Source organism: Periophthalmus magnuspinnatus, chromosome 5, assembly GCF_009829125.3.
Source record: "Periophthalmus magnuspinnatus isolate fPerMag1 chromosome 5, fPerMag1.2.pri, whole genome shotgun sequence".
NCBI lineage: Eukaryota > Metazoa > Chordata > Actinopteri > Gobiiformes > Gobiidae > Periophthalmus > Periophthalmus magnuspinnatus.
This window is the reverse complement of record NC_047130.1, coordinates 11,043,984-11,068,520: the sequence shown is the minus strand read 5'-3', so window position 1 is coordinate 11,068,520 and position 24,537 is coordinate 11,043,984. Positions and strand designations below refer to the sequence as shown.

Sequence of the window (24,537 nt, the reverse complement as noted above, 5' to 3'; positions counted from 1 at the left end):
GCTCCGGCTGCTGTGTATTTTAAGCAATTACAAATTCTCCATTCATCCATCCATTTTCTTCCGCTTATCCAGAGCCAGGTCGCGGGGGCAGCAGTCTAAGCAGGGACTTTACAATTACAAATTCTACAATTCAAAAACAGTCACATACATCTCACAATTCAGACTTTTTTTTCAGAATTATTTTAAAATTAAGTCAAACTGTCTTCATGTTTAATTCAAGATTGTTTTTACAGAATTTTACAGTGGCTTTAATTTTTTTAATTTTTTTTTTGTAAATTTGTGACATATGAATTGAAATGACCTGATTATAATATATTTAAATGACTGTTATTATAGCGGGTGTATCATATAATAAACAGTGAATACTGAGTCTAACTTGTTTATGAAATGTTAAAGGCAAAATCGCGTTCGTTTGCTATAGTTTAATTAGTTCATTAGTTTAATAAATCAGTATTTGGAGATTTGAATAAATACGTGATTTTTGCAGAGATATCTTAGGACTGTTCTAGGGCTCCCTGGACTGTCCCCGTGTCCCTGAGTGTGTCTGTGTCCTCTCTGTGGTCCACTCCGTTTGTCCCGTTGGTCTGGACTTGAGCTGAGACCTGGTCCTCCTCTGCTCCACTGCAGAGACAAACAAACACAGGAGAAATCAGATTATAATCCGGTTACAAAATCCCCAAATTTATAGTCCTGGTTTAGTCCTGGTCAGGGCTCATATTTGGTTCCATTTAATCCCAGTGTGGTCTGAACGCACCCACAATTTCTGATGTCACTCCCAGGTCCTAAGACGGTTGTTTGATTGTGCTAGTGCTACATGCTAATTTGTTCTCAGCACTATTATTTGAGCATTCCCTGTGTATTTTGAATAGATCTGTGAGTTATATTGTATGCTAATGATAGCTTAGCCTTAGCTCCTTATGTATTGGGTACCTATTCTAATGTAATTACTGTTTTATGTGTATATGTGAGTGAATATTAGATTCTGAATGGTCCTATTTATCACATACAGACCACATGCCTCGTGTTGAGTGTTAGGTCGATGGCAAACTAGATAAATTGTCCTGGATCTGACCTGCCTGGTAATACACGTAACCTACCGGGGACATTCTCCAGCAGTCATTCCTTCTGTCAACTAAGCTTCTGCTATTACGATCTACTACATTTGATACATTGTGATTACGCCATAATGCTGCATTCAGACCGTGGCGTCAGGGGTGTTGAAAAGTCTGAACTTTCGGCAAAATTTGTCACGAGTCAGTGTGTTTCAAGCTCCTGCCGGCAAATGCAAAGGCGTCCAACTCGAGGCATTTGGTGTGATTTTGACGCCATAATACACCGGACACTTGTTACACCTCTGTACCTGTGAACGGCTCCGTTGGTGACTATACTCTCAGACACAGAGCTGCAGGATTCTCTTCTGGCTCCTCCACAGTCCGAGCTCTTCCTCCGGGGCACGATGGGTCCCGGTCCAGACCCCCTGCGGTCCGGACTCACAGCTGGTCTGGTCTGGTCTGAGGGCACCCCCAGAGCGTCCCGGGTGGAGTCCGAGCTGGCCCTGCGACTGTTCAGACTGTCTGAGGAGGAGACGTGATTGAGTTGGCCCTCACGCTCATCTGCACAGAGGAAATGTCAAACACAACAATTTAACATTATTACATTTGAGCAGCAAGCTAGAGGAATATTTTGAGGGAAGGTAATGAAGACTTCATCATCCCATCTAAACGTAGCCAAGAGTACCTAAAGCAACCCTTTTCAAGACATGAAAAATATGAACCATGAACCTTGTCTGGAGAGCCTCAATTGAGCCTTTTGTCAATCTGAGCCAGAATCCTAGTCAGAAGTACCAAATTGGAGCCTTCTCTTAATCTGACTCAGGAGTACCTTGACACTTGTATCAGTCTGTACTAAGATTCTATTTATGACTACATACTTAAAGATAAAGTGCACTTTAATGTCTCTGTAGGTAAATTTGTCCCTGCATTTGACTCAATGCTACTGTCACCAGTGCCTAGCTTATCAATCTCCAGATCTCACTCAGTATACTAATCACATTTGGCCTAACACACATGTTTTACGTTGATGTATAAACTGGTTGAAGCCCACAGAAACAATAAGCAAAATCGCTCCCAAACCCTTCCCCCTGGTACCTCCAGACTCCCCGGCCTTGTTGCGTCTCCGTCGCAGGATCAGCTCCAGCTCAGAGTCCTTCTTGGGCTGAGGAGAGGAGGCCGAGTCCTGAGAGCCTCGACTGGGACTGCGTTTCACTGTCTCCTGGAGCAAAACAACCAGTCAGCTGCATAATGGCAGGGCATGTTGTGGAATAAAATGTAGTAGCCGGACAGTTGTAAGAAGTACGCATGGGATGATACTGAAATTTGGTGTCATGATTATCAAGGCCAAAATAATTGTGATTGATGATTATATCTCAATAATTATCATTGCTGACGGTTTAAAAATGTTCTGGATATGAATTGCAATTTTAATATTATGAATAGGTTCCATATTTAAAGAACTGTTAAAGTATTGTACTTTTTTATATGTGAAAACATCAGTGATCTAGAGGCGAGGTAGAGGACAGTGATCAGTGAAAAGTAGCTTTTTTCTGCACATTTTGGTGACACAATGGTAATGTGTTTTGTTGCTGATTATCCCGATTATATAAAAAGAGCAGTGAATGATTAATGTCAACCCCTTTTATCAATAAACGATATTATTGTGTATTGTCCCATTCCCAGTAAGAAGACACTTGACCCAGAGACATGAACCCTCAAAACACTGTGATGGTGTTTGTCATGATGCCGGTTTGTCCTGTCCTCCCGTGCTCTCTCCCCCTCCCCTACCTGTGTGTCTGGAGCTGGGCGGAGTGGTCTTCTCCTCCCGTGCGCACCTGGAGTGCATCTGCAATCAGCACCACCTGCGGCTGAGTATTTGAGAGCTGAGCAGACTACACTCGGCGCCAGACCGTCCGCGTGTACAACGTGAATGCCTCTAGCTTGTTTGATTCCTGTTGCCTTTTTGCATGCGCTTATTTGGATTTTTGCTACTCTCCAGACTCCTGCCTCTGCTCGCCCAGCTCCAGCTCCTACGTTCCTGTCCTGGTGTCATCTCCTGCTCGTCTCGTCCTCCGTCCTGTCCTGCTCCCTGGCTGTCGCCTGGTCTCCGCTCTGGTCTCCGCCTGTCCTGCCTGTCCCGGTACTGTGCCCGTCCTGGTCCTCGTCCTGGTCCTGTTCTGCCCGTCTTCCCTGCACCGCACCTGCCTGACCCGTCTTCCGCTCCCCCGTTCCTGTACCTGCTTTGTGAACTGTTAAAGACTGTATTTTCACCTCCTGTAAATAAACACTGTTTAAACTCGCTCTGGTCTGCACTTTGGGTCCAAACCTGCCCGTTACGACAGTGTTGTCCATTCCAGTCGACAGCAGTCCAGTCTGGCTATGGTTCTGTTGTAGGGAGTATTATACCTCTAATAATGTAGCTCAAGATAACAATGGCTGAGCTGACAGTTTGGGGCAGCTCAGCACAAACATGCAATTTCTCATTTCATCATGTTTGACAACCTTTTTGGCATTTCAGTATTTAGTGAAAATAGAGACCTGCCGATTGGTCAGTTTTCCAGAGGTGGGTGGGGCTTTGTTCATAAGATCCCACAAAATATTCCTTGATATTCACCAGCTTTCTTTTCTTTTTTTATGGGTTATGCCAGATGCTGTTCTCCCAGCCAATGACTGGAGTGTTTAAAATGTGCCCAGTAAATCCCTCCCTGATCCCTCCTGTCTCTGTTCAGATGTTTAATTGACAATAATAATGTCACACATATAATTTCCAGAATATATATGTATATTCTTAGTGGACATACTGCCTCCAGCCACCAGGGGTCAGTAAGTCAGTGGTCAGTGAATGCTAACATTTAAAACAAAAAGTGTTTACCAGGATTCCCTTGAGCTCCTCCATGGCACTTTCCTGCTTCTCCTCGCTCACTGGAAGCGCCTGAAAAAAATAAACATACAAGTAAATAAAAAATGCAACTACTAGTTTGAAAGTTGCATGACAATGGAAGAGTGGAATGATCAGGTGATGGGGTCTGAAAATACAGGACTACATAAAACATGCCTTTTATACACATACAGAAGACATCAAATATATAATAAGATATAACATATAATTATGTAGTGAAGAAAAAACATGTCTAACATAAACACTAAACTAATTCTGGTTTATCACCAGCTTTTTGCATGTGTTTCTGCTCCTCTACACTGCATTTTAACCCCTCTTTATTTAATGCATTGGGGTTTGTATTGAGCAGTGCTAGTTGCATCATACACTGCAAATGTTATAATTTTTTATCTTGGCAGGAATGGCGGGCATCGATAAACAGGAAACAGCTGACTAGGTCTGTTTGGCGAAGCATAAGTTGCCATCACTGGAAATATGGAGGTATATCACAAGATCAAGTCAAGTCTGGTGAGAAACTATTCATCAGACTATCCAGTCCCAACCCCCACAAGCTCAGTGTTGGTGCTCCTGTAGCGCCAATTTTTTTTTATAGCTGTCCTGTGCCGACAAGTCACGTCTTTAGGTTTGTCTTGCTAGACCTGTGTAACGCCCAAAAGTGAGCTGCGTCATTTGTAAGTGAAATGTTCTTCGGCTGTTCCGTGCCAATATGGCCCCAAGTGAAACCTGCCAGTGGAAATGAGGCTTTAGTGAGCTGCTGCCCTAATGTTTTTGCCCTTTTTGCCAGATGCCCTTAAAGTCAAAACTGCATTACACTGGTGCAGTGGGCATGCCGCCATTTTTGCCCAGGAACAAAATGGTGGCAATCAGCATATTAGGCTCACACAGGAGAACACGGAGGACACAGGGGACAAAAGCAGAATAAGACACATGTAAAAGTCAATATACTCACTTTAACCACAACTGTCCTCTGAGGGAGCAGCAGGGGGACAGAGACAACAACGAACTAATCAGAGAGAGGATCCAGCACGAAGGAAAAGTACTGACCAAGGAGATAGAGAGGGGAGGATTTCTTAAACTAAAACATGCAACATGCATGTAGAAATGGGAGATATGTCAAAAAATGGATAGTTTTGAATATATGCAAAAATAGAATATTGAATATATTGTCTAGAATTAAAACTATTGAATGAACTCAAGCTATCTCCCAAAACAAGAGTATAGTTATATAAAGAGTATTATCCCTTTTATCCCTTGTATAATTTGTGATACATTCCCGTTAGACTTTAATCTCAACCAAGATATTGACAGACACATTTTAGCACATTCCTGATGCATTGTTAAAAAAATATCATCTGATTACGTTATTGTCAAGATAATGCAAAAAATATATTACAATTTTGTTGTCAGTTACTCGTACATGGCATCAGAGTTATTCATGGGTTTGAGGGTGAAAAGTAAATTACTAGTAAAAACCACTTCAAAGCACATTAGCACTGATCTTTAATCAAATACAATATGTAAGAAATATATTACATTTCATGACACAAAAATCATCACAGCAGAGGTCGCAAAGACTCCCACAGAGAAGTCTCAGTTTGAATTCATGCAATTATCAAAATTGATTTCTTCTCCAATAAACAAAATGAAAGTATGCTCCTCTTGTATGTCTTTAAATGTAGTTTAAATTATATTATTAAAACCTAAACTGCAAACCTAATCGCAATGACTACATCTGTCAGGAAAAAATGCAATTATTATTAGCCTAGTTTAGCCTTCAGAGTAGTGAAGAAGTCACGCTAAAGATAGTAGTTTTTAACACACTGGTGTAGATGTGAAGGAAATTCCAGCCCTGACTGGTTTAGTGGAGGTGTGCGGAGGCGGCCAGTTAATTATAATAATGCATTTTGAAATTCACACAGTTTAATTAAAGGAAGTAGATTTTATTACTGCTTCCGCACAGTGAAATACAGCTGTTGTCAGTACAAGTACATACTGACCTTGGTGTCTGGAGCTTTGACTGGCCGCAGCACCACGCCATGTTTGATCCTCTCCATCATCTCGTTCACCGCCTTCACCTTCACCTCGTCCACGCCCTCTGCCGGGGGAACGTAAGACACACGTTCACTATGGATTAATCTTAAAGGAAATTTATGTAAGATGTTGATTTCAATTTCCTTAAACTTGACCTGTGTCTGCAGACACAAGGTAAACATGTTCAAATCAGCTTTTGTGATAATAATTCTAATGCTGATTTGTTCTTAATGACAAAAAATTGGATGTTCTGGCTTTAAAGAATGAGCCTCACATAAGTCTCTCCTTTGGGTTGGGTTGAACTTGTATATAATTTCTGCACTGTATTTATTGCTAAGATCTGCAGGCTTTAGCAGTACCTGTCTCTGCCTGGGGCTGCTCAGTCTTCACGCTGGACTTGGATCCTTTGGAGGACTTCCTCATGATGGCGATCAGAGAGCTGTGGGACACCATACATTACTCTACAACAAGCTTTGTTACTTTTATCATTGTTACATCTACAAGACCAGATGTAACTAAAAAAACAAACAACACTAAAATGTAAAGATGTAAAATACAACAACAACAACAACAGCAACAACAACAACAACAACGTATACAATTAATCTCATATGCCTACAGCTAATATTAAGCGTGCACTTTGGAACTTTTTTTGGGGGAAATCCCCCTTTTTTGTTTCCATGGAAATTAACAGGCATGTTCCACACTATGACATTAAACTTTAGAGACAAGAAAATGTACATAGTGTACTTTTAATGTTTATTTCAGTTTTAACTGTTCTGTTAATACAAGACTATATGAGTGACTATTATGAACAATGTATGTATTTAATCTAGTAAAGAGATAAAGAGGCAGAATACATTTAACAGTGTCTGCCAATCACAGACTGCAGCTTTAACTCTGAACAAATCACCTTTTATTGTACTATAAATACTCTCTATCTCTCCTACTATTTCAGCTACAACCCTCTACTACTGTTGCTCCCCTCTTCACTAAGATTTTGGCTTTTATTTACGTTACACACAGCAGAATATTGTTGCTTTATTTTATTCTATTTTCTTATCATAAAATGTGTGTGTGTATGTGTGTGTATGTCTGCATGTGTGTTGCTCTCACCTGATTGGGTTACACCTGGAGGGTGGGGGAGGTGGAGGAGGGGGTGGTGGAGGAGGAGGGGGAGGCGGGGGATGAGGAATTGGCGCGGGGGGCGGGGCTACACCTGGGGCAGGGGGTGGGGCTAAGGCAGGCGCAGGCGGCGGGGCTTGGTGCAGCTCAGACACTGTGGACACAAACATTTTTATGGCATTTAAAGGTGCTGTATAGTGCATTTACCAGCATGATTCAACAACTTCTTTAACAACAAGCCTTGATACAGTTTAGAGGTGTATGAATACGTCAGCAGAGGACACAAGCAGTTACCATCAGGGACACCTGTCACTACCTAAACATTAGCATCTGCAGCCAATCATTATTCAGTGCTAGTGCAGCCTTTGCAGCTCAATGAGTGAATTCTGGAAGTTCTGAGTCTTCACATGAGGCCTGTCCATATATACTGAGAATGAGACAAACTTAGGTGTGTCTCTATCTCCAGGTTAAGGCTCTGGACACACAGTTTCAGCTGTGATTGTTTTTTAAACAGTAAGAGCACAGGCTACATATTGTACCTTTAATTACATAAATATCAACCATGAACCAGGCAAAAATATCATGAATATTTAGCAGCATTTTTAAATTAACTGAATTAATTAATTAGAAATACTAAGATGAAACATATTGCAATATATGAATTTATACCAAAATCCCACTTGCAGCAGTTAGAAAAGCCTTACAACAATAATCTGTTTGGACAGCGATTCTGGACCAATCAGAATCCAACTCTCACTTGTTGTCGGGCAGATGTCTCACCTCTGTGCTGTAGCTCAGTGTTCCTCCTCATTTCCTGCTCCAGCCGTGACTCCACCTCCTTTTTCTCCTCGTCCAATAGGATCAGCTGTTTCTGCAGGGTGTCTACCTGCTTTAAGAGTGTGCTCTGCTCCAGCTGCTGCTCCAGACTCTGCACCTGAGGGCAAAAAAACAGGAAGGAAATGGGAAAATGTGATTTCTATGTGGTACATGAAATTTAAATATTTGAGTAAGATTTCTAGTAACAAGTATAAGTATTTGCAATTTTATATTTACTGTAGTCAACTAAAGAAATTATTGGTCAAGTAAAGACATGTTCTGCTGATTGACTGGTGGACTAATAAGCTCTCAAAATGATTACACATCTCTTTGCATCTGACCCAAACTGCACTCACGCGACTACACCTGCAGGGAAAGTTCATGCAAAAACATCTATTTATATCAAAAATAGTATTAGGAACAAATGTATTTATATTAAGACGATTAAACATGTGAATCATAAATTTATTCTGTCTTTTTACACATAAATGCCAAAAAATACCAAGCCTTCAGCTAACTCACTCACTCACTCACTCACTTCCTGCTATTGCCACATATAAATCTTTATCATCTAAATCAAACTATCAACCTATTAAACTATAGTTTACAATATTTTATGCCACATGTAAATATACAAATCTGTATATTTGGGGGGGGGGGGGGGGGGGGTGGTTTGTTTTTTTGTTGTTGTTGTTTTTTTTTGCTAATTATTTTTGAAATTTGAATTTTGCAAACATTTATTTTTTGCTGTTATTATATTGTAATGTGTGAGCTAGTAATCTCTCTTGTGGATCAAAAACATTTATCTAAGTCCAAGTGTGTATTAAAGACAACAAGAACCTCATAAACCCTGAGATATTACAGAGTTTCAATAGTATCATTAAAAATATATACTACGCAGAATTACCTGGAATTCAGAAAGATCAGGCGACTAACCCACAACCTGCTCACTGAGAGATGGAGACAGGATAACCACTCGGCCACAGTAGCACACAGAGAACATGCACACTCCACTCAGAGAGATCAGGACTCTAACCCACAACCTGCTCACTGAGAGGAGGAGACTGTACCTGTTGTTGGTGGTGTCTGCGTTCCTCCTCCAGAGTCTTGGTGGCAGTGGCGAGGTCATCCAGGGCCTTCAGGAGCTGCTCGCTGGGCTCACAGCTCTGCAACAGGACCATGCTCTGACGATTCGCCTCTTTCTGCTTCACCAGCATCTGCACACAAACAAATAAATGGGGAAAATAGAACTATTACTCAAGTAAAAGTACCTGTTTAAAAATGTGCTTAAAGAGTAAAAAGTATAAGTATTTCACATGAATGTTGTTAATTTGTTAAAGTGTTAAATGTAGTGATATTAATAAAAAATTAGACATTCAGTCACAACAGTCAACAGTAGCAATACAAATGCATCTATAACTCCATCCTCAGACCCAAAGCAAACAAAGGGAACAATAGAGCTAGCCAGTATGCCAATATGTGTGGAAACACACATTAAGAGGTGCACCTAAAACTAGTATTTAAGTACAGTGCTGGTCACTGCTCTGTACCAACTTGACTTTGGGTCATACATACATGTTTCAGTAATGCTGACTGTAAGGAGGGTTTGAATAGGGCCCGGGAGAGATCCCTAAATTACTCAAACATGCATGTATGGCATGAAAAAGCTCTTCAGGTGTTTTTGATGAGGGTACATTATAACATGGTAGAAAGTGACAAAAAGGTGATTTTGCATAATACCCCCTCTTAAATACCAGACAACCAAACAAAAGCATAATGGTGTGTACCTCATGGGCGTAGTCCTCAGCTTTGACTCTGAGGCTCTGCTCCAGGTCCAGCTGCTCCTTCACCTCCTCAAACTCCTGTGCCGCCATCACAGACACTGCACATACAACATGACCAAGCCAGACCATCGAGACAAAGTTTTGACCAGAGCCATCAGTACAAACTATGAACATGGTCAAGAACTTCATGATGCCACATGATGGCGTGGGTTTATAAAAGAAATATTCAAATTTATGATCCACAAATGTTGAATCTTATCATCCAAAAGTTTGTCATTTCATTGAATACTGACTAAACTCCAGCCAATCACGAGTCAGTACCAGTCATAGGCAGTTTTAGCTTTTTGTTGGAGTAAGGAGTGAGCTTTTTGGTGCAGTTGATAGATCCACACTGAGGGAGGAGACATCATCTACACATCAGGGAATCTAGATACATTTCTCGCCTCGCGTCTTTCTTGCACATTTTCTAATTAGAAACTTTTCTCTGATCTTTTTGAAGCGAAAACAGTGGACACCTATTGTAATCTTTGGTTGATGATTCCTTGTGATATTGCTGCTATTATTTTCCCAGTGCTTGAAGCACCACCTCTGGTGATCAGTAGAGATAAACTGAAATGAGAGTTACACCTGTAACTGTGGTTCTATGAATCCCTAATGACCGCCAGAGCACCCACTCCCTCAGAATCCTTGTGCTTTCTTTCTTTAGTGACTGAGCTTCCGGTGTCACGTGATGATAGAGACTCACATGAGCACCTGGGGGTCAATGGTGACTTTATTTTTAAATTCTTGACCTGCGTATGCGGAAAGATGGGTATCCAGTGCTTGAAGCACTGCCTCTGGTGGTAGTCGGAGCTTTGGAGGCATCAGCTTGAAGACTGTGACCCACCTCTGTTGAACCTCTTGATGGTCTTCTTCTGTGTCTCCACAGTCTCTTTGAGATCTGTGATCTCCGCCTGGTCCCTCTGCGCCTGAGGTCAATACAATCACATGACATTATCAACAGACAGATCAGTCTGTATGCTATACTGGTTTGAACTGTGGCCTAATTTAAGCTTCCCATATTGACTTATTCCCATATTGACTTAATTCTGGCCGCCCACTTTTGTCGTAAATGCTACTACACTGCACTTTCATTGTGATGGTTCTGGTTAAGCGGGAATCCCATTCATTTAAAAAGAGAATTTGAGAAAAGTTTTGTTCCTAAATTTGATATAGCGGAGAGTGTAAATGGCTTTGTATTCTGTATAGAACTTATTTGCTGTCAAGATCTGTAGCCCCATGCAAAGTAATACAACCCAAATGAGGATGTTGGCACCCACAACAACTTAATATTTATTATAGCAATATAGCAGTGTTCATTTCTTTTAGCAGTATAGTGTTGTTTGTGTACCTGTGTGGTTAGCTCTGTGATGAGTCTCTGCTGTTCATGGACCTGACACACTAAAGTCTTCTTCTCTTCCAGCAGACTGTTGACAGTCTCCCTCAGCTCTGCACACAAAGGTTAACACAAGCACAAAATATTAAAAGCTCTACAATGTATTATTCAAGCTAACTACTTTGGGTATTACCTTTAGATAAACTTAATAATTATAATAATGTCAACTATACCAGTGATTTCCAACCTTGTTGAGTTTTGAGTGGCCCACTTTTGTTGGTATAAAGTTGCTTCAGTATACCATCCACTAAAACTTTATGAAGTGACAGCAATTTGAGCATTTGGTTTTTGTGTTTTTTTGTGTTGAGAAGTTTGCTCAACAGACCTGGCAATCCCTCAAGGGACACTAATGTTCCTCAGCACACAGGTTAAAAATCAATGGACTATATACACACACATGCTAGCAGAAATTAAATCTGTCTGTTTTTGTCTTGTAGCATAATTGCCTCAAGTTTTCAGGAAAATATAAAGAAAAACTGCTAATGTCAATAAGATGACTTAGTTTGTGTTTTATATTTGAGCCAATGACACCTACAGATACAGCAGGGTGTAGAGCAGAGGTGTCAAACACAATTTCACCAATGGCCGCATCAGCAAAATGGCTGCTGTCAAAGGGCCAGAAGTAAAATAAATGTAGCTACTTTTTAAACTTGTTCATTAACTGTTTCTGTATTCATTACTTATTCAAGTTACAAATATTGCATAGGTGTTTGCAAAGATGTAAAAATATGGCTGTGTAACTGTGTATCTCCTGATAAAGTGACATTTTAAGACCACCACACTTTTTAATTTACCCTGTCGAGGGCCACATAAAATGATGCGGAGGGCCACATCTTGCCCGTGGGCCTTGAGTTTGACACGTCTAGAGAGTAGAATGAGACAAATAACACAATTTTGCAAAAAAAAAAAAAGACTTATGAGGAATAGACCTATGTAACAACAACAGGTGGCACAAGAACTAATCTAAAACCTATAACTGCAATTCTAGTAGTAAACTTTGTAATGAAGGTAATTTGTGGACTTAAATTATTAGAAAGACTCAGTGAGGAAGATTAAGGACTGTAAAAACACAGAGCCTGATGGATTGACAAGGCCAGTAGAGGGTGAGCAATTTGAGATCTGAAGAAGAAAATAGACTAAATATGTAGAATTACTGAGGTGTATGAATGCACCAACATAACCTACTGAGTGTGTGAGGAATAAGTGACAATTTGGCTGTATACTGTTTTTGTACAAATTAAGTTGATTAATTGAAATAAAACACAAATCCAGGTATGTTTTTGATAAGGAAATAACATTATAGCATTCTCAAACGCTAACTTTGCTAATAACTAATATGACTCCTATAAAACAATTGCATTGATTCGTTCTTGAAATATTTTACCTTTGACCTGCTGCTGGTACTGTGCAAAGGTGTCATGGCCACCGTCCGTATCCATAGCATCTGCCTCTGTTTCCGTGACGATGCAGTCAGAGATACTGGGCAGGAACTCGTCCAAACATGGGCGTGAGGATAAGCTCAGGTACTTGAGCTTCCTGTTCTCACTGTTCAGCTACGATGGGGTGTGAAGAGAGGATAAAAGAATGTTATTAAAATTGTAAGTATTTTATACATTTGCTACGACACAGTTTTCAGTTCGGCAGATTAAATAGACCATTTTTTGTGTTCTCAATAATTGTAACTGAGAATCACAAGACTAGGCACGAAGACGACTTATATATGCATGCATTCATAACTGATAAGAATCAGTTATGAAGTTACAATAATGTAATACTGGTAATGAATATCGGTGCTAATCCTGAAAAATGAGCTGGACCAGATATCAGCTTAGAAATATGGGTACAATCGATATCCTGGTTGGACATATTAATGTAATAATACTATTTACTGATTGGCCCAGAAAACGTCATAATTTTTTAGCTTTTATTTAAACAATGTTGATACACATTTTAATTTAGTCTGAAGGAAATCCATGGTTTTGTCAGTCTCTGCACTAGTATTGGTTGATATCGGTATTGGCAGATAATTAAAGCTATAGTATTGAAATATGTATTTCAGGCGAAAAAAAGCCAAAAAAAAATAATTATATATATATATATATATATATATATATATATATATATATATATATATATATATTTGCATTTAGATGTATCCATCTTTTATAAGGTTTCTCTGAATTTTTAATTTTCATTAACCCACTGGCAGATAATCGTACTTGTAAGATGTACTATGTAACTTTTATCGTGCGGGCAGGGTTTTTCTATTTAAAAATATTGCAGTCATAGACTGTATCTATAAATGGATGTAGCTAACCTGTTGAGTGAGCATGGGCGCAGTTCTGGCTCCATCGACTTCACTTTGTATTGAAAAACTGTCGCCCCTCTCTCCGTAACTTCTGCTGTGAGGCTTGTCATTTTAGTCTTAAAATGTTCGTATTGACCCGCTCTACATTATCCTGGGATTTTTTATTTTGTAATTGTGCCCATAACTCAAGATATGAACATTAATAAACAGACAGACCAAGCATTTTCATTTCCTGAGGTTGCTTCCAATAGCATTAGCAACAGGTTTGATTGCCAGCATTACTAAGCGCTAGCCCCGTACTAAACCAGCAGTGCAGGTGGGACCGAGCGTTAACTTGAACAGCCTCACTCCTGATTGGCTCTGTATTTGCTATGATACTCAAATTCATCCCTATAACCACTAGCCTTGATGAGCTTCACTTGACTGAAGCCAAACGCTATGGGTGACATCACACTCACTTAGTCCACTTCTTTATACAGTTTATGATTGCAATTAAAATTCAGATTCAAGCAATATCAAGTTGATGTAACCTTTGTGGCCAGAGCCTCTGCATTCTCTCGACAGGACTTCTCGATTTCCAGTTGGGTCTGCAGCACGCTCACCTCCTCGATCACCATCTGGGACACTAAAATAAAAAAATACAAATAAAACAATTTTATGTATTTCAGCTGTCTGTCACTATCAGCCAAGCACAGCACTCTGAATACAACTTTGAGAGGATAAATAAACAAGGAAACAATTATGATTAAATGGTGGATTTGCTAATGCAGTGAAGAATGGATGTGATGGATGGCTTTTTGCAGTGTATACTATCATTTTCAGTGGACAGGAAACCAGTTCACCACCTCCATCAGCTAACACCACACTGATCAATACACAAGACTTAATCTGATCCAGCCGCAGCACTGCAAAAGGGCATACGTTACATCGCATTATACTTGCAATAAATAAATAAATAAATAGGCTACAGCAAAAGGGCAAACGAATGAAGGAAATACATTGATTAATCTGAATGGTAACGAACTAAACCCCAGTACATGCAGTCAATCATGACTCAGTACTAGTGCAGCCTCTACAGCTCAGTGAATGAAGTCTGGAGGTTCTGAGCTTTCACATGGTATTCAAAACTAAAGCACAGCCTACATATTGTTGCTTTAAATGTGGATTAAGTAGCCTATTTAGTCAAGCACTAAACCAGGGCCAAACCAGAGAGAAGTTATTACACTTTTATGGGGTAACAAATAACACATTTAGATCACCATGTGACCTTTTACTGTTTTGAAAATGCTTTATTCACTGAAAACAACATATTTTTTGTGAATATTGTTTATGTTTATTGTTACATAATCTTCAGTTTAGTTTTTTAAGGCCCCTTGCTCCTTGGGTAAGTTACTCCCCCTGCAACTTGCTATCACAACACAATCAGAGTGCATTCCACTAATGAAACTAGAGCACATTGCATATCATGCGGGAGTAATGGCAATGTAGGCTTATGGGTGCAGCATTGGATAAAATTGTACTACTATCCATAAAACAGGTTAAAATAGGGCCTAGGAAAGGTCGCTAAATTACTCAAACATGCATGAAAGCATCTTTTTGATGAGGGAACAAGGTTACAATGTGGTAGAAAGCATTAAAAAGTAAATTTGGCATAATACAGTCTCTTTAATTACTAAACATCAGTTAAACTAGGACTAAACCTGGGCTAAATGCAAGTTATGCCCATTAGAAATGGTAAAAAGAAAGCAGTCCATGTGTGAAATCAACTAACACACTAATACTGAGCTCACATGCTATAGTTAACATACACCATCATTTTAGCCCCATAGCCACTGTCCAGACTTAAGTGTAGCCCTGAGCCTGTGTCTGCTCCAGTAAAGACCACTGCAGGGACATGATAACATTTCTGTTTCAGAGTGTTTAGCTTCAGGCTCCATACTGCTCTAAATCTGTACGCTATGTTTTTGTTTCTATATAAGTACAAAGGCAATGCACAGTGTAGAAAATATTATCCACTCTGCCACTTTAGACTCTTGGGTGCTCCTGCGTGTTTTTAAAGTTCATAACCTTTCTTAGGGCTTGCCTCTCCACAGATCTAACTTGTATCTTGGCATGGTGGCTTTAATCGCTTGTCTCCATGGATAAAGATAGGTTCAATACCATACTGCGGAAACTTCCAGGCTTAGCAACCTTGATTTATGTAAATGTACTAGTATCTGTTCTGTATGTTGTCTTGAAGAGGTAGCTTCTTCTTCTGACAGTTCACACTTTATTGCCATTGGTTAAATCCACCTGTCACTCATTCAGTGTAATGCTGAGCCTGACCAGCAGGAGGTGTGCTCCTTGTCTGAGCATAAAGCTGTCTTCAGAAAACAAGTTAATCATAATATGGTGCAAAAAATATCATGATTCTGCGTTATATTAACTTACACGTTACATTAACTTGAGTAACTTTTTAAAGAAATAACTGTTAAAAGTAACATTACTTGATTACTCTACCCACCTCTGATTATGCCCATATCACCAAGTCCTAGTTAAGTGTAGGCCTATTTGAAAAAGCCTGAATTAAGCCTAATATGTGAAAGTATAAAATATTGACTCTTACAGACAGAATAGTGCTGTGCTGATGTGCTTTTTATGTCCCTCTGGATGTGTGAATGTTTCATGAGCGACATGACAGCTGTGTCCTCTACACAGAGTACTTAGAACAGAGGAGAGACAAGGTGAAAGCGCCCCCTACTGCTGACACACTGACAGGACAACAGTCACTTTAAGATCTAATTGCACTCAGATAAAAAGCAATTGAACAAAGTAGTGGCCCCAGTATTATGAGTATTAGTGGTAACAGAAGTAACAGGTAATAGTGCTTTATAGGAGTAGTATAGATTTATATAGCACCTTTAAAGACACCAAAGTACTTTACATGGCATTATTCATTCATTCTGTGGTGGTAAGATATATTACTATACTACTATACTATATTATTAGAACCACAGTGGCCCTGGGGCAGACTGATGTAAATGAGGCTACCAATCTGCACCATCATCCCCCCTTCATAATGTGGGTGAAGTGTATTGCCACAATGATAATTTGCAGTAGAGCCCTGGTGCCCCAGTGTGGAACCTGGTATTCCCAGCGGTCTCCCATCCAAATACTAACCAGACGAGACTGACAAGCAGGTAGTGGCAGTAGTAGTAGTTGTAGTGGTAGTAATAGTAGTACAGGAAATATTCTTGTATTACTGCATATTATTAGCATCTACAGTAGTCAGTGACAGTTCAGATCTCCTAAATATGAACTCAACACAATAAAAGAAAATATGGATGAAAATTAATTGCAGTACAAAAAAATTCTTTCATTGATTTTAAATCATCAAAATTATTTCCAAATACCAAATACCACAAACATAAAATATTGCCTTATAGTCTGCAAATAACTGAATCTATAGGTTTAAATTGTAACACTGCGTTTCTTTTGTTGAGCAATTCTTACCTTGTTTGATCGTCATAGTTGAGGCTGCTCTGTTCCTATACCACCAACAAGTCAATGCAATAAGCTCTAAAGACCAGGGTCTTGCTACCATGATTGGCTAATGTCCAGGGGAAATTTAGGACAGCCAATCAGAGGCCAGGGAAGGACAGGTGAGAACAGGAAGTGCAGGTGTCAGCTGTGAGATGGAGCCAGTGACATGAGAAGGGCTCACATTTCACAGGGTTCAAGTGACATTCGGCACTCTGATGCACCAAGAGTGATTAAGCTGTTTAAACCTGGCAACACTTAAGCTAAAGCAGGGCTAAACTGGAGTGATGTCAGAGCTAAAGTAAGGCTAAACTAAAGCCTAAACTATGATTTAACAGAATGAAATAAGGTCTAACACGGATTAGAACTAAACCAGGGGTGAAATAGAAGGGAAAACTTGTGCTAAACCAGGCCTAGTAATAGTAGTAGTAGCAGTAGTAGTAGTAGTAGTAGTAGTAGTAGTAGTAGTAGTAGTAGTAGTAGTAGTAGTAGTAGTAGTAGTAGTAGTAGTAGTAGCAGCAGCAGCAGCAACAACAGACTAACCTCTCTTGATGTGTGTAAGTTGTCTCTGGGCCTCATCTCTCTCCTCTGTCAATCTGCTGCACTGCAAACAGAAGGAAAATTACCTTTAATACAAACACTAATATCTTTACTTAATAACTGTAGTTGTTGCATTATAATACAAAAGACTACTCCCTGGTTTCATAAGTTATTTTTATGGCATTGGTTAATAACTATCAGTGCTGTTACACCATTGGCCCAAATATGTCAGTGCTGTTACACCATTGGTCAATATTTGTCAGTGCTGTTACACCATTGGCCCAAATATGTCAGTGCTGTTACACCATTGGTCAATATTTGTCAGTGCTGTTACACCATTGGTCAATATTTGTCAGTGCTGTTACACCATTGGTCAATATTTGTCAGTGCTGTTACACCATTGGTCAATATTTGTCAGTGCTGTTACACCATTGGTGCATATTTGTCAGTGCTGTTACACCATTGGTCAATATTTGTCAGTGCTGTTACACCATTGGTCCATATTTGTCAGTGCTGTTACACCATTGGTCCATATTTGTCAGTGCTGTTACACCATTGGTCCATATTTGTCAGTGCTGTTACACCATTGGTCCATATTTGTCAGTGCTGTTACACCATTGGTCAATATTTGTCAGTGCTGTTACACCATTGGTCCATATTTGTCAGTGCTGTTACACCATTGGTCAATATTTGTCAGTGCTGTTACACCATTGGTCCATAAAAATCTGTGCTGTTGCATTGTTATGTGCGAGATGCATCGTCACACCACATACACCTAAGTAATTCACAAAAAAAAGAAAGAAAAAGAAAAAAAAAAGCTTTTTTATTTTTTTTATTTTAAGGTTTTTGCTGTTCAAAGAGATGTGATTGAGTGTGAAGAGAATGGGAGCTGACACTGAACCAAGGATTGAGAGGGGGGTGGGAGGGTGGACAGATAGAGCAAATGTGAGTAGCGACAGGGAGAAGAAGAGAGGAGGAAGAGGGAGAGAGAGAGTGAGTAGACAGAGAAAAGGGGTGAGGGATGGTGTGAGAGAGGGAGGAGAGATAGAGCAGGAGAAATAGGGAGAGAGATAGAGGCAACGAGAGAAAGAGAGACAAAGCAAGTTAGAGAGAGGATAGAGCAAAAGAAAGCGAGGGAGGTGAGAGAGAGAAAAAATGTGCGGAGAGAGTGAGAGAGAGGCTGACTGGCATAAAATGAATAAGGAGCTATTTTATCTATCTTTTTTTGTCACTTTGGCTGTTGTAAATGCTTAATCATTACCTCCCCCGTGTATGTTTTTGTATCTAAAGAGGGGGAACATTTAGCCTGCAGTCCTGAGTATTAGACCCTGGTTTACATTGTCAGATAGGGACAGAGTAGTTTCCTGTTTCCTCACTCTGTGCTGCAGTTTCAGAGCTCTTAATGTGTTTTGCTGAGTCCAGTCTGCTCCATATTGACTGTTTCTCTAAAGGTCATTAGTTTACATGGTCCTCCAAACAAGAAGCACTACAGCTGGAATTTAAAGCTCCAGGACTGGCCCTTTTCTCTCATTCAAACAACGGGAAATACATCAATAAAGGATCAAGTTTTTCTGTATGCCATTTGTGTTATGATTGTAAGTATATTGACTCTTCAGTAGGGTTGTCAAAAGTATCATTCATTCAAGTATCAATATTAAAAAAGTCACATTCACAGGACAGAAGTGAATCATTCCTGAATATCTTTAGAATAATCTTGAGCTGTATCAGAACAAGTATAAGACACACAGACTAGTGTACACCCATGGACCACTATGGAACCTACCTGGACCACAGAGGGATTACATAGATATAAGGACACATGGGAATATAAAACAAAGTACTATGATTTAATGTTGAAAATCACATGTTATTTAGGGATGCACCAATTCAGCTTTTTCAGTTCTGATACAGATACTGATACTTTGGCTTTAAGTATCTGCTGATACTCAATATTAACAAACACTATGGCAGAGACTAAAATTATAATTTATTTCCTTTAACACAGGATGAAGTTTAAAAAAAATAATAATAAAAAAAATTCAAATGTGTTTTGTAACTACAGAACAGCTTTTAAAAATACAAGTTTGATATTATGAGATGTTTTGGGCCAACATTGGACAGTAAATTGTCTTAATACACAGATTATAGACCAAAATGAGGCTCTTGGAAGCCAACACCCAATCCATCAAAATTTTCAATATCAGCGACAATGTCCACTACCAGCATCACATCAGTGTATCACTAATTCTGCTGTCTAAGGAAATTATAATTGTGGTATCAGAATAGATATCAAGTCTATTCCTTAGTATCACAATTTAGTTTTAAATTTTAAATTTTATCGTGACAACACTACTTTCAGAGGAGAAATTGCTCTTGATGGGGTATGTTAGTCGCGTTGGGAAGAATACTTTGAAAATGTATTTAGATACAGAATACTGAATATCTGCATTAAAATGTATTTTGTAAAGTATTCTCTTACATGGTCCAGTCAGACTTCTGTATTGTGAATACTTCACATACTCAGCTGACCTACTTTAAAGGTGCCCACTTACCCTGTTTTATTTAAGGCGTATACTTCATTGTGTGTACCATGTCCCCTATAGTGCAGGTGTGACGCTTCAAAGATGTGCTGTAGTCCTGGTTTGGACTGGGCTAGGTCCTGGTTTAGACCCTTTAGCTTTTGACCAAAACCCTGAGTAAGGAAAGTGTGGTTTATATCTGTTCACATGTGAGGACATTTTGAGGACTTTTCACCACTTAAAAGATATAATATTTAGTTTTATATTGTTAATTGCTATGACAATGGTATTTTTATTATTCAGAAACCCATAGATTTGCTTATTTTCATATACTCCCTGTTATATAGCACAGGGTTGAGGCATGGTGTGGTTTCGATACTAAAATTTCAAATTTGATTTCAATACAAAGGAAAAGTTTTGATATGTAAAAAAACCCTTCCCTTATGCAGTAGATTAGAATGTATTTTTCAGCACAAAATGCAGTAGTTTCTTTAATATCACCATTTAGTCTTGAACTAGCTCTGTTATAGATAAAGACCACTATAAAACTATTCAGAAAAGATCAAAATGTCTCATATTTATGTTTTTTTTTTTACAGAGCAGATACTAATTCAAATGAGTTTCAATACTAGATTTACTATTTGTAAGTATTTGGGTATAACATTTTTACAACCCTAATAGGCAAATAACCACTTTGTGTTTCAATGAAAGCAAAAACAGTTTACTTCATCTGTGATTATACGTAGTACTACTTTCACTTGTATTACTTGAAGCAGCAGTACAGATGTGAAATACTAGTACACAGAAGGTTAAACTGGGTCAGTGGGTATGAGTGGGGTAGCTGTCATGCCGTTTGTCCAGATAATAAGGCAGATGTCCATGTTTTCTTTTTTTTTTTTTTTAATAGATCAGAGAAACTCAAAATCACTTCATACCAGAAATGGAAAACAACTAATTACAAATACTCTTAGTCTTACTATAACTGAGTAGAAAGTATAAATCATAGACTGTATACATAAATGGACATAGCTAACACGCTAGCCACTGTGTTCCAAAAAGGAAGCGATCCTGGGTGTGCTTCTGGCTTTGTATTAACCTGCTCTACATGGTCCTGGTATTTTTGTTTCGTTTGTCAAAATATGAACATTCATCACAGACAAACTGGACACCTTCTTTCCCCAATGTTGCTCCAACTAGCATTAGCAACAAGTTTGATTGACAGCGTTGCTAGGTGCTCGCTCCCTGCTAAACCAGCAGTGTGGGCGGAAAGGAGTGTTACCTTCAACAGCGTCACTCCAGATTAGCTATGACACTCACAGTTGGAGCTCCAAATATGAAACTAGGCTGCAAATTCACCCCTATAACTGCTTCTGAGCTTAGTTTGACTGAAGCTGGACACTATGGATGACATCACACTCACTTAGTCCACCTCTTTAGGATACAAACACACAACAACACTGTATTTCCTGCTCTGATTGGCCAGAGCTCAGACAATATGCAGACTGTGGTTTAAAACTACTTAATTTGGCATTAAACTGATCAATTAATGAAGTTTTGATGCAAAATTCTACAAAAATTGTATTAAAAAGTAACTTGTAATGAGTACTTTGAGTAGTATTTTTCCTGTGTATATATAAGGCTATAAAAACTAGATACTGGATTTTATCGATACTAAAAAAAAGCCATATTCAAGAGAGTGAAGAGCTTTACCTGCACAGATGTGATTTTAAAGAGTATAGATTGCATAGATTTTGCCTTGACTCTGCATTGTCTGGACATCTGGTTTACTTTTTACTTTCACTAAAAAGGCTCCCTGGAGATATTTGTGGAAACTGGACTTGAGGCCTTGTAACTATAACTGTTTACTGATATGTTTATTGATAATGGGAACATCCTGGTGTGCAACAATAATCCACAATCTCAGAAACTCCCATAAAGTTTGTTATTTACGGCAGACTGTTAGTTTCTATGGGGATATTCTCACTACTATCCCTGACAGTATGAGGTTTGCAGGTGCATACTGAGATTGCATAACGACAACTGCAGGAGCTCTCTATATATGTTGCTAGTTTTTCTAAATAGATTTTGAATTAGTTTAAGGTCTGGTCTGGGGATCTTTAATTAAAAAAAGCTTATTTAAATAAATATTGCATTGACAGCCTGGATATTCTAGTATTTTGGTTTTGGTTTAAAAACATCTGTACATTTAATAATAGCTTTAGTAATCATTAATTACTCAGTATTTGTTCAAAACTATAACAAAATCTGGTGACATAATCATTCTAATAAGCCTAATTATTCATATGAAGCACTGTACAGTTAACTATCGGTACCCAGCTGTCAGTGACTGATTTAAACACATCTTTATTAATCCACCTTAACAAAGCGTGAATGAACCATGTGGCAGGGCATCTGGAGCTCTAACAGTCAGCCCATATTTGGACACTGGCCTGGCCTATTTGCCCAGTGGGACCTGTATAAAATACTGGAGTGATTATATCCAGTCCCCAGGGGATAGTTAAAGCCCCTGAGGTAATCCTGTTTGTATGGAGGAAAATTCAAACGCTTGTGTTCTGAAGGTAAAATAACCAAGTGGCAGTAGTTTAACTGGTTGTATAGTTTACATTCAAACCTTCATTGTATTGTATTTATCAAGTATCACGACATTGATCCGATATCGATACCAATGAGTTTTGTATTAAAATCCATTGAAACTGTTCTACTATAAATAATTTTACCTTGGCATAGAGAGGCAATCATACTTTTTCTCCACCTGAATTTAATCTGGTTTAAATAATAAATACATCCTATGCACCAATAATGCAGTTCAAAAATGTATTTAAATTGGATTAAAAACGCATTTTTGGAGAAATCCTAACTCTTGGTATTTATGCTATAATAATCAAATACTTTTTGATACCACAGTCAGTATTGATATAGTAATATTTTGGCAGTAATTTGCTCATCACTAATTCTAAAGGTTGAAGGTGTGATTTTCTTGTACTGGCAGTGGTGTCCTTGAGCCATAGACCTTGTGTTTGAATGTAATGTGTGCCAAATTATAATAAAACATGGCTTTACTACTGTGCTTTTCTCTCTTGGGAGTAGTTGAAATTGTTGTAATAGTAAGTAGTAGTGTTAGTAGTAGAAGAGTCAGTAGTACTTGTGAAGATTGCTCAGAAATGTATCAGTTAAGTGTCTTACCTTGAGACACAATATAAGTCGTAGCTACATTCAGGCAGTAACATAACCAAAAACACTTCAAATTCTATTGCTTCCATAATAGTTCTCTGTACAATTATGAAGATTGGGCAGCCAATTCAATTTATCTCATTTTGAAGCATTTAATTTGAGATATCTTACAGGTAAATAAACCATCCACCAGGCAGAAGAGTGAATATGAGTTACTATTAAAGTCAGATGCCCTCCCTTACACCACTCTCCGAGCTTGGGACTGCCACATTAGTTTCCACTAATACAGATTTAATACATATTTTGTCTTCTGTCTGTTTTTTCATCCTTCCTCACTAGTTCACAATTGTTCATCAAATAAAATATAATGCAATCGAGTCTTGCCCAAGGACACAACAACAGTACGACAGTTCAGAGACAACGATTTGTCCACTTGATAGATTTAAACTTCATCTTTTGCTATATTGGACAGCCTTGTGTTGCTACCTAGGTACTTCAAAAATACTCAATATTTTAATCAAGCTGGATGCCCTTCCTGAGAAACACACACACGTACATGTATAACACCCATACACACACATTCACACAAACACACACACCCCAACTCATATAACACACATACACACACATATACACACAAACACGCGCATACACATATAACACACAAACACCCCCCCCCCCACCCCCACGCACACACACACACACACACACACACACACCCACACACACACACACACACACACACAGCCTATGGTCTTGGGGGACTTCGATTTGACCTTTTAATTTTCAGTAGCCTAATATTTACCAAACCCCTTGATCCTTCTCTGTCTTATCTCCTTCATAAATACAGCTGACACCAGCCCGGATAATGTGAATAGCTTGTGTACTCTCAAGCCTTGAATACTAGAAGAGTATGCACCTGCACCGTTTAGGCTATGTAGGTCAAAATCTATAAAAACTTGAAATTTATTTAAACTGACCGTCCTGTGTCCTAAATATCGCCTACTACCCCTAGTGTGATCTGCGTAAATGGCGAGGAGGAGAGCGACAAATTTAGGGAGGGGTCCTGCTTTGAAACGGATGGATGCTGAGTAGAAAGCCGGCCGGCGACTCAGCCTACCCGAGTGCCCTACTTTACACTGGGCAAACATCCCGTGGCACCGGTACTAACCTCCGACTCCAATTTATGCACGGTTTGGATTACGTTTGCATCGCTTTTGTGCGCTTTTGGATGATTTCTCTATCCTTACCTCGGTCTGTGCGTTCCTCTCCTCCTGGCATCCCTCCATCGGCGCGAACGGTGCGCAAGGAAGCATC

The 24,537-nt window shown here is 39.1% G+C and overlaps 1 protein-coding gene across 1 annotated transcript; it reads right to left on the bottom strand.

Moving 5' to 3' along the window:
- Window positions 1–407: 407 nt before the first annotated feature.
- On the bottom strand, window positions 408–24,537 carry shtn3 (shootin 3). Its single transcript, XM_055222025.1, has 16 exons — window positions 24,471–24,537; window positions 17,513–17,573; window positions 13,981–14,075; window positions 12,527–12,695; window positions 11,098–11,195; window positions 10,594–10,675; window positions 9,711–9,805; window positions 8,994–9,140; window positions 7,888–8,041; window positions 7,099–7,261; window positions 6,342–6,421; window positions 5,949–6,046; window positions 3,925–3,984; window positions 2,148–2,271; window positions 1,361–1,613; window positions 408–621 (listed from the first exon to the last, which is right to left on the bottom strand). Exons 1-16 carry the CDS (start codon window positions 24,534–24,536, stop codon window positions 495–497), a joined length of 1,872 nt encoding a protein of 623 aa, XP_055078000.1. The 5' UTR covers window position 24,537; the 3' UTR covers window positions 408–494.

What these genes read in the sequence shown, in the direction of transcription:
- shtn3 (XM_055222025.1), bottom strand. Translation starts at nt 24,536, where the DNA reads ATGCTTCCTTGCGCACCGTTCGCGCCGATGGAGGGATGCCAGGAGGAG. An exon ending in AGGAGCTCAAGGGAATCCTG is followed by an intron (nt 2,272 to 3,924) that starts GTAAACACTTTT and finishes GTTTTGCTCCAG; the next exon opens with GAGACAGTGAAACGCAGTCC. An exon ending in CAAGGCCGGGGAGTCTGGAG is followed by an intron (nt 1,614 to 2,147) that starts GTACCAGGGGGA and finishes TCCTCTGTGCAG; the next exon opens with ATGAGCGTGAGGGCCAACTC.